Raw genomic sequence first — 15,115 nt, 5'->3', positions numbered from 1 at the left:
CATAAATGCATTTGCACAGCAAATACAACTGCATGCTTTGACACTAGGTTCTGAGGTAGATCACAACAGGATTAACTTAGTCTGGCTTTATGCAGCATTAAGTCTTTACATATAATTTCGAGCAGGCAAAGAGCAGCCTTAACTCAACTGTGTATTTTTTTTCTTATTTATTAGATACTAGTGCAAATTGATAAGACACATTCGATTCATTAGCTGCAAAGGTGGCACAGAAGTGCCTCTGAAGTAGCATTTAGAAGTCTGTTTAATGCTGCTATGATATGGCATAAATGCATTTACACAGCAAACACAACTGTATGCTTTGACACTAGGGCATGAGGTGGGTCAGAACATGTTTAATTTAGTCTGGCTTTTATGCAGCATTAAGTTTTTTATGCACAATTTCAAGTATTGTTTCATACTAGGGCTTGAGGTGCTTCATTTTAAAGCATTTTCACATATAAGTTCAAGCAGGCACAAAGCAGCCATAACTGTGTAAAATTATGGCTAAAAAGTTGGTTTTTTTTTGTTATTTATTAGATACTAGTGCCAATTAATAAGACATGTTAGATTCATTAGCTCTCTAGTGCCAAATTTACACTGCAAATGCTGTTTAGTACTGGCATAAATGCATTTACCACACCAGTTAACACCTATATATTTTGATAATAATGGTTGAGCTGGGTCTGAAAAGGCATTATTTATTTTGGCTGTATGTTGAATTTTGAGCAGGCACAGAGCTGTCTTAAAAAGGTGTGTAAAAAGTCAGTAGTTACAGTTCCTGTTTCAGTATAGATATTGTATATTTAACTACAAAGTAGACATTCAAACTAGTCATTTAGATACCTTATTAGCACCAGTAATAATGGAACAGACAACAGAGTAAAATAAATAGGTGCTCAAAATGTACCAGTTAAAACTGGATTATAAAGTAAATGTTTGAATAGATAGTATCCATTATGAATTAATAGTAAAACTAGAATAGATTCCAGCAACAGCTAGAAAACATATTTGAAAGTGAACAGTTGGTATTTTATTTACCATAGACAACATTTTTCAAATATTTAACAATGGAATAGTTAAGCTACTTGCACTAGGGTTGTGACTAGCAAAGAATAAGAAATATTACCTAATTAAAAAGTTGCTCATGGAAATGAAAAATACAGTAATTAACATATGCACTAGTTACATAAACATCATATTTAGATTCTCATTTTTAGACGTTTAGAAGTGTTTCTGGCTAATCGTTGATAAAAAGAGGGGAGGACGGAACAGCACCCTGGACAGCGACAATCTAAACGCGTTACAAGTAGAAGCCCTCTGACAGTAGGCCTGTGGAAAACACGGTGTTCTGAAACTCATTCACTGACAGAATGGTAGCACCTTCTAGTTATATCACATAACTGAGAAAAGATGCAGTGTCATTTTTTTTTTTCTTGCAAGTGTGAAGAATGAGATTTGAGTTGCCGCTTTGAATCAAAAGTAGCCTATAACATAACTGAAGGTTAAAATGTGCTTTCGAGGAATACGCCGTCATGAAGAAAAACGATGGGATCAATCCAATGTCTTTTTATAACTAACATGCAGCGTGCAAACAGGTGACACATAACTGTTGGCTGGAAGATATTCCCTGCGTCCTGAGTGGAGTTTTAAGGCTCCACTCCCAGTGCAGTTGTTCTGAAGGCCCATTGCACAAGCGCAGAGCAGCAACTTTCTATTCCCAAAAGAGCAATGAGCTTTTAGTCCTGACGGTTACGTTTGAAGATATTCATTCTGACCTTCTACACCTTTTCATATCTGAACATACAAGCTGTGGGGCCTGTCTAACGGTTACGCCATGAACACTGCTAGATCAGTTTATTACAATTTTGTCTTGAGGAAAGCATTCGGTAGCCTATCCTACAAATGAGCAGCGAGCGCGCGTGTGCCTACAGCATATGTCTTTGCATATGTCTGACGATACCACGAAAAACCTTTAAGCGTTTTATTCCTGCCCAATATTGCTGCAGAGACGCCCCCACAAGCCCCCATCTGTTACTTACACCAAACATTTGGATGTCATCCGCACCACACATAAGCACACAACCGAAGCTGACGGCCAATGTCAATTTGCAAGCCCCTGCACTAACATTTTGTGGGCATAAACTTACCGCAGTCTTCACACAAGATCCTCCCAACATCTTTTTTCAGGTTCTTCCCACTTGTGTCTAAGGGCGCAAACGACGCTTTAAAAACCAAGGGTTCATCAGTTGGGTCCATGAAAAATATATACTTGTGATTCTTCTTCACTTTGGCGCACGGAGCCTCCGAGCCAAATTCCCCCACGGTGACGAGCTGCTCCCGCTCCAGACCCCCGCTGTTCCGCGGCCACACGTCCAGGACTTTGACATTCACACTGTACGGCTCCGCTGAGACGTTCTGAGGCGCGGACTGCACCTTGCCCTCAATCACCACAGCGGATCTGTAAGCCTGATCCTGCAGGGAATTCAGACTCGGGGAGTAGCAGGCGAAGGAGACCCCGATGAGCAGCATGGATAAGTGTACCGAATCAAGCCTCCTCATGCCGCCTGCTTTGGCTCGATGGTCGGTGGTCGCGTTGCGGCAGGGCTGCGGGGCGATGGCGGTGGAGCTGGGTTGAAGGCTGAAGAGACTGCGAATAGGCTCCAGTAGCACGGCGGCGCGGCAGACCTTGCGTAAGTGTCCATGCCATCGGGATCCGCTGCTTTTTTCCGATAGATTTGCAATCGGGAAACACCAGCTGGGAACCGGAAACGGCGTAATGCTGCTGGGTTAGTACAGATCCCTCAACTGCATTCTTCCGAAGCGCATCGTAAAATGCAGGGAAAGTCGTGGACGCTGCCTCCTCCGAAGACACGAGCAGGTATCCGCAAGACGCCGCCAGTCAATCTTTGCCCCGAAATTGCAGTAGTGAGAGCGCCCTGCTCGCCACTGGCTGCTGTGTACCTTCCACTGCAGTCCAATGTGAAATGCTGCAGTAAACTATTAGGGCTACTTTCGATATCCCCTCAGCACAAACGTTGTATGAATCCAGTCTCGTGTAGCGACAAAACGCTGTTGCCGTATCCCTCGCGCCCCGTCTCTATCCGCCACCCCGATCTATCAGGGCAAGGTTCCCCGCACAAACGGCAGATTCACGACTGGGGTGCTGAAACGAACGCCCATGCGCCGGCGTGTGCGTCTTTAGTCTCCGACACCCCGAGAAAAATGGTCAATCCATGATCTCTCCCATCGCCAATCCTCATCGAATTAAAAAAAAAAAAAAAAGAAAAGGAAAAAACAAAAAAAACAAAATGTATGGTGCAAAGAAGCGCCCGCCTCAATCTCCTGTAAATCGTTAGAGCACCGCAGAGGTTTGCGTTGCTTTTGAGTGCGATGGCTGACAGTGCGAATGAATGAGCGTTGAATGAGTTTTGCGTCTCATTCCATTACTAAATCATGCCCTGCATTCAGGTCACATTCGCCGTTTTGCCTCAGAGAGAGAGAGAGAGGGAGAGAAAAATGATAGTGAGGCGTTGCATCAAATCCATAGGCTACGTCTGGTATCCGTTGCATTGCTGATGCCTGGACGAATGAGAACATTTTTAACAAATGAAATGAAGGAACATCACGAATGTAGAAGCAGACTGCATCAAACGCAAAAAAGGTGCACAAGATGGCAAAGCATTTATAGACATACACAGAATGTTTTAAAGGAGATGATCAATATCAATATTAGACTTTAACCGCTTAAGAACGATATTAAAATATTCTAAATACTGAACTAAAAGGCTGAACCTGTGGATCTGAAAAGGAGCGTAGCTACAACTTCACTAAGAGCGACATCTGCTGTTCTGTGAGCACAGGACTTGAGAGCCACAACACCTTTATAACATGTTAAGAAGACTGTGAGGAATCATGGGTAATAAATGCGCAAGTTGTAGCCCCTCAAACTTTCCAATTTATTCAACTTTAAATTAACAAATAGTACACAATACACAACAATAGTCCAGTGTCGCTTAATTGGAGTAACTTGGAGTTAGGGTTTTGCACAAGGCACATTGGTTATAGTTCATAAATTGGTCCTTGCTGAGTTTTTACCACTTAGGCCTATTTGTAGAATGCTGAATGCTTTCCTTAAGAAAAAATAAATAAATAAATAAATAAATAAACCGAGATATAGTGATTATGGCCTAACCGAAAGGACCTAAATAAAAAGCGATTTCATAGATTCATGGAATCCAAATATATTTTATACATTTTATCAGACAAAGAATGTCTTTATAAGTTTAAGTGTTATAAGTAAAATTATTATAAAGTTGTGGTATAGATAGGCCTTAAATAAAATAAATAAAAGGGTTAACAGCTCATTTAGCATGTGCAAGTTTAAAAAAGGAGTTTAATGCCAATATACATCTGCTTTTTAATAATCAGATAATTACTATAAATCATTGTAACAGGACTGTCTATTTCCGCATACTTTGAACATGAAAAAGGATGAAGGAATGTAAAAGAGGAGACACTTGCTTGTCCTTCAAGGGTAATCTTGAAAGCAAGCATTTAATTATTAAATATGTCTGAGGGTGAGTTGAAATAACATGGGGATTTTAAATATTTTAACAAAACGTAATAATATATAAAACACATAATAAATAAATATAAAAATATCTAAAATATTAAAATAAATATAAAAATACCTTTATTGCTAGATATAATGTTTAAATCTACTACAAAAATAGCGATAAATTATGAAAATTGTATTTTAGTTGATATGTTAAGAAAATACCTATAATAACGCATGGTAAAAGCTCAACATAATAAAAGTTTGACCTAAACGCACCCTTTTCGTGGAATGAAATCAATACCTAAACTTGATCTTCACGTTACTGCTTCCGAAATGTGGAGGTGGAATTACAAGTTTCTTTACTACTTGTAAGTTACACAGGCAAACTCCACCAACTCGCCAAAGACCTAATTAAAAACTGATCGATCATTAGAAACGCAGTGTCGGGACTCGGCGGTTACTGTCCATGGTTCTGAAACAGCGCTTCCCTTGACCTCCCACCGACCAAACTACGCTAAAACTACAACGTAAAATATGAGTTTAACGAAATTATGCTTACAACTCTTTACACGGTACAAGAGCTTAAAATGAATCCGAAAATTAAGACAGGACATAGTGCACATGCACACGTGATAGCATCGTATCTCTATAAACAACTTGATCAACTTAATCATAATCACGCTTTTCTAAACACTAAAACGTATTAATTTGATTAAGTTAGCCTCCACTGCTTTTTGCTACACCCTTGAAAATAAAAGAGTCTTTAATGCTTCCAAACAAATCAGGCTTATCTTGTTTTCCCCCAAATCCTGAGTTGCTTTTGAAGATTTAAAATCTTAATCAGGTTATATTGATACATTTTTCAGCAAATAAAAATGGTAACATTGATTACCAAGACAAGTGAAGTCCTTCTGGGTTATTTGAAACAACCTACTTTGGTAGAACTCACATGATAAAACCTGTATTTATTTTTATTACAACTAAAGGAAACCAATGTGACATACATTTAAGATAATACAACACAAGAGCATATTACTTTTGGACACTTAATCCAGCAAAAACGTTATCGTGAGACACTAGTTTTCGATTTTAGGACGTTTTCAGCTTCAAGCAGGCCGAATCTACCAAGGATAAATTTGAAGTGAAATGTATGTGAAGTATTTTCCAATACCAAGCAGCTAAAACCGCATGTCCAGCTGCAATACCGCTAAAGTACAGTGTGAGGCGCAAGAGCTATTTAATTTTTTTCCCAGCTGAGCGTGCTGACATCAGACTCCACGCGCACAGCGTTGAGCCTGTGCGTGCGTCCGTCTCCATGCCACGACTCGCTCTTTCGTTCCATCTTGTGAACGGCGCATCGGTGAAGCGGCACCGCGACAGTGTTTACAGTAGGCCTTCGGGGCTTACAGGTTTTCATCTTTGTTTTTGACAGTGTTCAACTGCGAAGGGCTTGCACAGGGGCTAACGCTCTGCCTGCAGACTGAGCGGGGTAAGATATGCCGAACCACGTCGCTCGTTATGAGGTCTGCGACTTTGGCAACAGCACTGCACTTTACGATCATATGTCATGGTATTCCGCGGTATACTTGTTTTTTGTCAGCATAACAACCACGGAATTAATGTTCGCAGCCGTGGGCAGATATCACAGACTGCTTGCTCAAACTCGTTAACTGTTTACAGTGCTGACAGACAGCAAGGCTGTCAGACTCTGTCTGTTGCGGCAAATCCAGTGTGCCATTTAAGTGTGACTGTGACATACCGTTATGAGTTTAATCTTACAGAGTTCACCTTAGACAAAAAAACAAAACAAAAAAACAAGCACACCTTTAAGTGACGTTCCTGAGTTGGAGTCGACGGTCCCTCTTTTCTTCACTCAGTGTCTTTTTTTTACGCACTGTCACTTGTTTTAGGCCCTTGTCAAGTAGTTTATACGTGCATTAGAAGTTTCAAATGACCAAATGTTATTTATCGATTAAGAATAACCAATTAAGACCTTCTTCATTTTAGCAAGCAACAGGCCAAACAAAGTTAGGAAGCACTAACTTCTGTTTAACCCGAGGTAATATAATTATTATTAATATCATTTCAATCTGAGGGGAAAAACACATATCTAAGACACTTGTCTGAAATGCAAACATTGTTTATTTATTATATATTACTGATATTAAAATCTCTTCGAATGACAAGAATGAAAGAAATGCACTTTATTTATTAAACCATATGCTAGAATTGCCATGCATATGTGTAAGCAAATGAATACATTTCATTACTTTTTTTCTTCAAGTATAAATATATAAGTATATATATAGATATAAATATATATGTAAGTAACTATACAGGCCTGATGTTTATGAATGCTGTTTTTATACGTGTGCTCGGTCTTTAGAGAAACATTAAACACTGGAAAAATAACTGGTCTTGTATCTGGTAATGTACATGTTCATTATTGCATTTCTGAATTTCAGTCATTTTTAGTATTCTAATGTGTCTTTTTCCAGGCGTGCATAAACGTTGCATGTTCATTATTGCTTTATATGAGGGCTGAGGAAATTTTTTTTTTGTGTGTTTATTACCTCTGGCACAGACACACTAAAATGCCTGAATGAAACAGGTCGAAGCTCTATCAACTCTTATTAACTGAACATGTATTATTATAGTACTGTTGGAATAATATGGATGTTGAAAGTATATATATATATATATATATATATATATATATATATATATATATATATATATATATATATATATGAAAGTATATATATATCTAAAAGTTGAAAGTATTGATAGTGAACATTTCATATATATATATGAAATGTTCACTATATTCAGTTTTTTCAAGGCATGAATCACTGAGCAAACTTCTCTAAATTATACGTATTTAAAGGTAAAGGAGATAAATTCTATATATCTCATTTTAATCTGTTATTACATTGCAAACATTTGAGTTGTATATTTTATATTTTAACTCTTTGTTCTTCCTTATCTTTTATAGCTTGCATTGGTATTATAGTTGTAAGTTTATCATTAAAATAACATTAATATGAAAGAAAATTGTTTGTTAATGACAATGTGATATTTTTAAGTCCACAGCTCATGTGTGAAAGTAAAAAGATATGATTAGACGCATCAGAATATTTCAATATACAATCCCGCTTGTGAAAAAAAATGCGTTTTGCTTGTCAAATCCGATACGTCTATCACAATTGTTTTAATTGTTAACGAACACGCTGCTGAATTATTTAAATGTTTTTTTATACTAAATTTTATAAAGAATAATTTATTGGATACGTGAAAAAATTGTAAACGTTTATTTAAAACAAAGCTTCTCACTTTCCAGGGTTAATACTTCAAATTTCAATTAAATTACAAAGGAGTTCAAATAGGTTGAAGAAAACTAATTCAAATCATTAGAGTAATCATCCAATCGATTTTTGTTTGATGTTTTTGTAAAATACCTGAGAGTTTTAATGTGGGCAATATTTGGACAACACGAACACACAAATAATCTAAAAAGTAAAAAAATCGAAATCAAAGTGAGGGATTTAAACATTTATAAAACAGTTTGTTTTAAAATCATGTTTATAAACGAATAAATCATTTTTAAAAATGTTTGTATTACATTGGCAAACATATTTAAATAAACCATATGCATGGGTTTTGTGCGGATTGACACAGAAAATATTAAGAAACAAAACATTCAGAGTTGATTAACATTATGGCTATGCATTTAAGATATTTTAGTAAATTATATTAATTTACTGGTTTAATTTAGTATATTTTTAAAATAAATAAACACATCTGAAACCTATTACTCGTTTACCTATGCGTACAAAATAAATATTTTTTAATAGACTATATACTAATATCTGAGAAACGCTACAGCTGTATTTAAAGGAATTGTATGAATTGTGATAGTGTTCTTATAATATTCACGCTACGTTTAGTTTTAGTAGGTCGAGATATATTCTCCTGCTTAGAGGTAACGGTCATACAACATATAGGCTGCCTATTCCTCTTAACCGCTTTGGTAAGAAAGCATCTATCACAACTGTATCAATTTAAATTCAAAAACATACATATAAATCCTAAAATTCAACTGTTAGGCCTACATATTTTTTTTCAAACAGGCCTTGAAAACAATAACCACAAAAGCCTTTTCAGACTTGCAAACTTTCTTAATTCTTATATGCAGGGGACGCTGAGGATTGATTTAATTAGAAACCTCGCTTTATTGCTTAAATTGCTTGACAAGGAGCCTTTTTCGATAATAAAATAAAAGGTGAGCAACTACAAAACAACAAATATTTAGGTAAGTTATCTAGCTGGTTGTAATGAATGATTTGTATCTGGTATAAATGGATAGAGCCATGTATGATAAATAATAGGCTACATTGGAAAAAAAATAACTCGTATTGTAGCCTAGGTAAGTGCGTAACACAAACCTACAGAAAATGTAATAGCTTATGATATATATAACTCAAGCCTTTACCCGAATAAAATTCAACCAGCTTAAAAGCTGAAGAAATCAAACACTGAATTCAGCTATTTATTAGTTCAAAAGCATAGCCATTTAATGCATTTTGCATTAATACGAATGCATCTGAAAAAATATTTCCAATAATCTGTTTTATTTTTGGGCACGAAAAAAGCCAAAGTGACTGATTTAAGGAAGGATGAACTAAATGAAAGCCTGTTCAAACACAATCGGTCTGCTTCGAAACCATGTTAGCCAATTTATATTTATCAAAAAATTCTCATTAAATATTCGTAAATACCAGCGGGATGCGTGAGCGATTTCATTAAGAATTATATCGATTTCTATCACTTAGCATAGAGAAAACTTTTTTTCTTTTTCGGCAAGATTTTATCTCCTGTGCCATTTTATATGCAGTTTAATAATTAGTTTTATAAGCTTCATATATTAATAAAAACCTAGAGGTCAACGAAACTTAAGCAAATGGCTTCTGCATGGACTATATATAGATTAAAATAGATTGACGGCAGTGAAATATCTTCTATATTGAGATACGCGGCAAAGGCAGCTCACGCTCAGGACGCAATGAATTGCATTTTCACTTTCGCTTTGAACTGAATTTATCAAGATTTTTTAGGACAGGCGTACTATGTGATTCGAGAGTGCGGCTGCAGTGTTAGACCTTCTGTAGGGTGAATTTATTCGGATTCTGCACAGGTCTGAACAGCGCTCGTCTTCTCTCCTCACACAGATCTCGCGAGAGTGGTGGCGTGGCTGCTTGGCAGTAGGCTTGCAGTAAGACAGAGGGAGAAGGCAGGCAGAATCATGGCGGACAGAGACAGTGGTAGTGAGCAGGGAGGAGCAGCCACGGGCCCGGGTGTCGGTTCCATGCACCCAGTGACAGGAGGGGCGGGCTCGGCCTCCGGGCTGCAGCACGAGACGCAGGAGCTCGCCTCGAAGCGGGTTGACATCCAGAACAAACGTTTCTATCTAGACGTAAAGCAGAACGCGAAAGGCCGCTTCTTGAAGATAGCAGAAGTCGGGGCCGGGGGAAACAAGAGCCGCCTCACTCTCTCCATGTCTGTGGCTGTCGAGTTCCGCGACTACCTGGGGGACTTCATCGAGCACTATGCCCAGCTGGGGCCGAGCAATCCGGACATAGCGCAGGACGAGCCGCGGCGGGCGCTGAAGAGTGAGTTTCTGGTCCGGGAAAATCGGAAGTACTACATGGATCTGAAGGAGAACCAGAGGGGCCGCTTTCTGAGGATCCGGCAGACCGTCAACCGGGGGCCCGGCTTGGGATCCACGCAAGGCCAGACCATCGCTCTTCCAGCCCAGGGACTTATCGAGTTTCGCGACGCGCTCGCCAAGCTCATCGACGACTACGGAGTGGAGGACGAGCCGGCGGAACTGCCCGAGGGAACCTCGTTAACTGTGGACAACAAGCGATTTTTCTTTGACGTGGGCTCCAATAAGTACGGGGTGTTCATGAGGGTAAGCGAGGTCAAGCCCACCTATCGCAACTCTATCACAGTGCCCTACAAAGTGTGGTCGAAATTCGGCAGCACTTTCTGTAAATACGCAGACGAAATGAAAAAGATTCAAGAGAAACAGCGGGAAAAAAGGGCATGCGAGCTTCAGCAGCAGCAACAAGAGGAGATGCAAGGAGACGACGGGGACGAGGATTGATAGTGGAGGGAAACATGCAAAAAATAATCCGAATAACCTAAAGAGAAATTCTACGTACTTTGCTGTAAAATAAAAAAATAAATAAAATAAAAAAAATAAAAAAGAGCGAGAGAGAGATACATAAAAGATAAGTAACTGTTTAACTCCAAGGGAGCACTACCCACACAAAAAAAAACCTCCACAGACTGACAGTACACCCATCGCTGGATATCATCCACTTACCCACATTAATACAGTAAGCGGCTGCTAAACCAAGTAATAACATTATATATGAACTGTGTTTCCTACTTGACGACAACAGAACTGAGTGTTTCTTTTTCCCTTATTAACCGAGAACTTTTTTACACGTTCCAAGATATTATAAAAGTGTTTGCAATGGAGTTATTGCCGAGATTACGAGGAAGCGGTTCCTTTACGTGTGAGCTAATGACTTCAGCACAAATCAGATGTTTTAGTTTTTTTAACCAAATTTTCGAATCATCTGAAGAGGTTGTCATGGTAGCCATGCCACTAGATATTCCAAGCATCACCTGAGGGCTAGATAGGAACCCTGATGGGGTGGGGGGTGGGGGAAAAATATCAACCTGTTGATTGCCAGAGGTACAGAGGTCAGCAGAGGCGAGTGGTGTCCAGAAATGTGGTGGCCGACCTCTTCGCAAACATTCTGAGGAGTATTACCAGTGTATTTTTTTAATTGAAGTTCTTGTCATGCAGATGATATGCTATGTATTTGTGTCTCGTTGTCATGCACAGTGTATAAAAAAAAAAAGGTACTTAATAAGTAAGAGCAATGACAACATAAGAGAACGAGCTCTCCAAAACCTTTTTCTAACGAAACCGGACCCCTCGATACAAACATACAAAGAAGCGTATGAAAATGCTCATGTAGAAAAACATACAAAGTATGATTTTGTGAATCAGATGTATTTCAGTGGAGAAGAAAACAACCCACGTTTTTAGTGGGGAATTTGACAAACAATCTGTTAAAGGGATTAAAAAGAAATATATAGAATTATATATAGAAATATATATTATCAGTCTACCAATGAGAGGATGAGTGGCGCCAAGGAATGCTGTAGTTGCATGTTAACCTGTACACAGCCACATTGAGGTGGATTTCTCAATGTTCGTCCTCAAGGACTCATCTCTGTAATGGTTTCAATGTCCATAATGTCAGTAACGTTTGGTCAGGTAGTTGAATTAATACTTGTTTTTTCTTTCAAGGAATGAGTTGTCCGAAAAGTACCTGTACATAAGATAATATATCAACACTTTGACTGTTTGATCAGACATCAATGACAAGTCTATTGAAACGAAAGCCCTTTTCCACGGGGGCCCTTGAGGACCTGTGTTGGGAGACCCTGACTTTAATGAAACTTGTTGGGGAGCATACTCTTCAGCATTAAACAACCTGGTGCCTTACAGACTCCGCATGCTTATACACTGGCTGGTGCTTTGGATCTAAGTTTGGGTTCTTGTTGATTTCTTTTTTTTGTTCTCTTCCCCTTTCTTTTTCTCCTCTGGTTTTGTTTGGCCCTGGCCCTCCTGTACGCTATTGCATAACTCGTGGTCTGTTTGGTCGAGAAGCAAATCATTCTGATCACAACGAGTGACTCAGAAAGCACCTAGGCATCTTTCCCCACCTTGATGAAAATCTATCAAACGCTACATGCCAGACAAAAGGATGCTTAGCGGTTCACAACAAACTTCTTTGTTGTGAGGTAAACTTCCATACTGAAGCCTCTCTGTAGTTTGGCAGTACTGTGCCATTGTCACAGACCAAAAGCTTAGTAGTTGAGGGGTGTGGCCAGGATTTTTTTCCCCCTTTCCTCTTAACTTTTCAGTGTTGCTTCACGTAATTTGTCATTTTGGAAACTTTGCTTCACAAAGTTTTTTTTTTCCCCTTTCTTTTTTTTTTTCTCTTCCCAGTGCTATATTTCATTACTGTGTGCAATATTGAACGTGCCAATGTTGGCAATATATGTATATCAATTAAATATATGATTAATATTTGAAAAGCATGTGGCTGAATTCCACGTTTATTTCTTTAAAGCCTTTGTCTGCACTTAAAAAAAGGTCTGTATCTGGAAAAGAAACAAGTTTCACCCAGGTGAAGCGAACACATAGCAGTTATCTATTCTGTCTGCACTTTTTGTGAACGTTCATGTCATAAACGTGCCCCGTTTCGTCTCTGTTCCTCTTGGGAGGGTTGGGGGTTACTGGAATGAAACGATGGGGGTGTGAAGGCCTTTGGGTAAGGGGCAATGAATATCCTTAATTTCCCTGCAAATACATACATGGGATGATTCTAATGATGAAGGTGTGTGATGACCTCTTCTGTCTTCAGTGGCACATTGCTTTCCCAGCTGCAGAAAAATGTCTGACCAATGTTTGTTTGAAAATTATCTCAACAAGGAATGCCTTGTGCCGATATTTTTTTTCTTTCTTTCTTTATCTCTTAACTTATGTTCCTTCCCTTTGCAAAGAGGTTCACTGAATTACTCATTCGGCGGTTATGCGTCAAATATAATTTATGTACATTTTACAAATTAAAAAACAAAAAAATAAAAAGAAATGTTAATTTACCCACCTCTCACGAAAAGAATGTTCAATATCAATGTTTCTGTGTTTCTTTTCTCGTGTGCAACAGTTCAGATAGTTGACATATTGTGGCTCTGACTTCAATGAAGTTTTCTCTGTGTACACACAGTTGATGTAGCACTTTTGAAGGAACAGAATTATGACCTGAAGCATGCAGACTAACTAATCTGTTATAACACATGTCATAATGTCATTTTGATGCAGTCTCCTTTTCATGTATGGGTACTGTTGATTGGTTCCAGTGGTTAACCAATGTAATAACGTGCACTAACAATACCACTACATTTTCTAAGGAATGTGTGATCGTATTTAAGTCTTTTATCATCTTATATTTTTCAGAACAAACTGTTAAGAATATAAGGTAATATACTACAGTATGACTGAAGAGGTCTTTCTCCGAATAACCACCATAACAACACTAGATTCTTTTTGAGATTCGTTTGAGCTGCAGTTCAACGGTCATTCTGTTGAATGTATCATGAAAAATCATATACATTGTCAACTCAAGAATGAGTCTTATTTTATGTCTTAACTGTGTCTTATACTAAATCGTCATACATGTTCACAAAATACTGCTGCCTTGATTCTCGAGATTTCATTTGAACCCTCTTCATGTGTCATATTTTGTAAAGAAAAAAGAAAACTGTCTGATCTCTGTTTGGTATAACAGATTTCTGATGTTCTTGCTGCAAAACAAACAAATGATTTAGTTTGATTTATGTTTCGTTATTATTATTATTATTATTATTATTAAATAGCATGTAACGTCTTTTAAAACTTGAATTAATTTGACTTAAAATATTTGACATGAAATAGAGCTGCTTATGATCATGCTACAGATTCAATGGCATTAAATTCAGACTTTCATGACAAGATTGAATTATGAACACATTTTCATTTTCCTTGTGTTGAAATGGAAGTCAAATTGTAATCTGATGTACATTTTCCGTAAACGATGATTCTAAAATGTAACATTTTTAAATGTGATAGATTTCTAATTAAGTTATTTTGCAAATCACTTCTCATTGCATTCCCCCACATTAAGCATTACGTTTCAAGGCCAATAACATTACAAATACAAAAACAACTGCTTCTGTTGATTAAAAAAACTAAAATCTTGTTTGGGAATAATCAGTAATCATGACAGGTCTGGATGGGCAATTATAAATCAAATATTACGAAATACAACTTACAAACGACAAAATGCAATTATGGGACACTTTATAAGATCAAATAGATTGTTTTGGTCACAGCCCAGCAGTTAATTAGAAAAAAAGGAAATGCTAATTAACTTATTCAAAACTATGAACATTTTAATCAATTGTATTTCATATTCTCAGGGCACCATGACACACGATGATACACAAAAAAGATTTTCAGTTTACAAAAGCTTCCCAAGCCTCACTGCTTGTTTGGCATCTTCACCAGCAGATTTGTTAGGAAGAGATTTGTTTTTCATAGGTGAAGCCATTTAATGTAAGTGAACATATGAAGACTGGATTTAAAATAAGGTGAAGCTTGAAAAATGAACAATCTCTTAGAAATGTAATAGACAATTACTTGGGACAAGTGTTTTTACTAGGGGTGGGCATAGATTATTTTTTTTAATCTAGATTAATCTAGATTAAAATGGCTAATTTGAATTCTGCTGAAGGCATTCAGAATATGTGTGCTACCCAAATAATGACTAAAAGTAAGTCTTTGAGAATGGATCATAAAGCTCATAAAGCTGTTCTATGATAATTTGTTGATGAAAATAAATTATGTTCAATTAGATGTACTTGTGTTTA

At 37.6% G+C, this 15,115-nt stretch overlaps 2 protein-coding genes across 4 annotated transcripts in view; one reads left to right on the top strand and one right to left on the bottom strand.

Moving 5' to 3' along the window:
* nrg2a (neuregulin 2a) overlaps positions 1-3,243 on the bottom strand; it is a 122,033-nt gene extending 118,790 nt beyond the window's left edge. For all 3 annotated transcript variants that reach the window (XM_073824300.1, XM_073824298.1, XM_073824299.1), the window contains exon 1: positions 2,148-3,243. In XM_073824300.1, coding sequence (XP_073680401.1) covers positions 2,148-2,559 — 412 coding nt within the window. In that variant the 5' untranslated portion in view covers positions 2,560-3,243. The remainder of the gene's footprint in view (positions 1-2,147) is intronic.
* Positions 3,244-5,907: 2,664 nt separating this feature from the next.
* On the top strand, positions 5,908-13,309 carry puraa (purine-rich element binding protein Aa). Its single transcript, XM_073824231.1, has 2 exons — positions 5,908-6,047; positions 9,787-13,309. The coding sequence occupies exon 2, from the start codon at positions 9,861-9,863 to the stop codon at positions 10,722-10,724; it is 864 nt and encodes a 287-aa protein (XP_073680332.1). The 5' UTR covers positions 5,908-6,047; positions 9,787-9,860; the 3' UTR covers positions 10,725-13,309.
* Positions 13,310-15,115: the final 1,806 nt, after the last annotated feature.

Source organism: Garra rufa, chromosome 19, assembly GCF_049309525.1.
Source record: "Garra rufa chromosome 19, GarRuf1.0, whole genome shotgun sequence".
In the NCBI taxonomy this organism is placed as follows: domain Eukaryota; kingdom Metazoa; phylum Chordata; class Actinopteri; order Cypriniformes; family Cyprinidae; genus Garra; species Garra rufa.
This window is presented reverse-complemented; position numbering and strand designations above follow the sequence as displayed.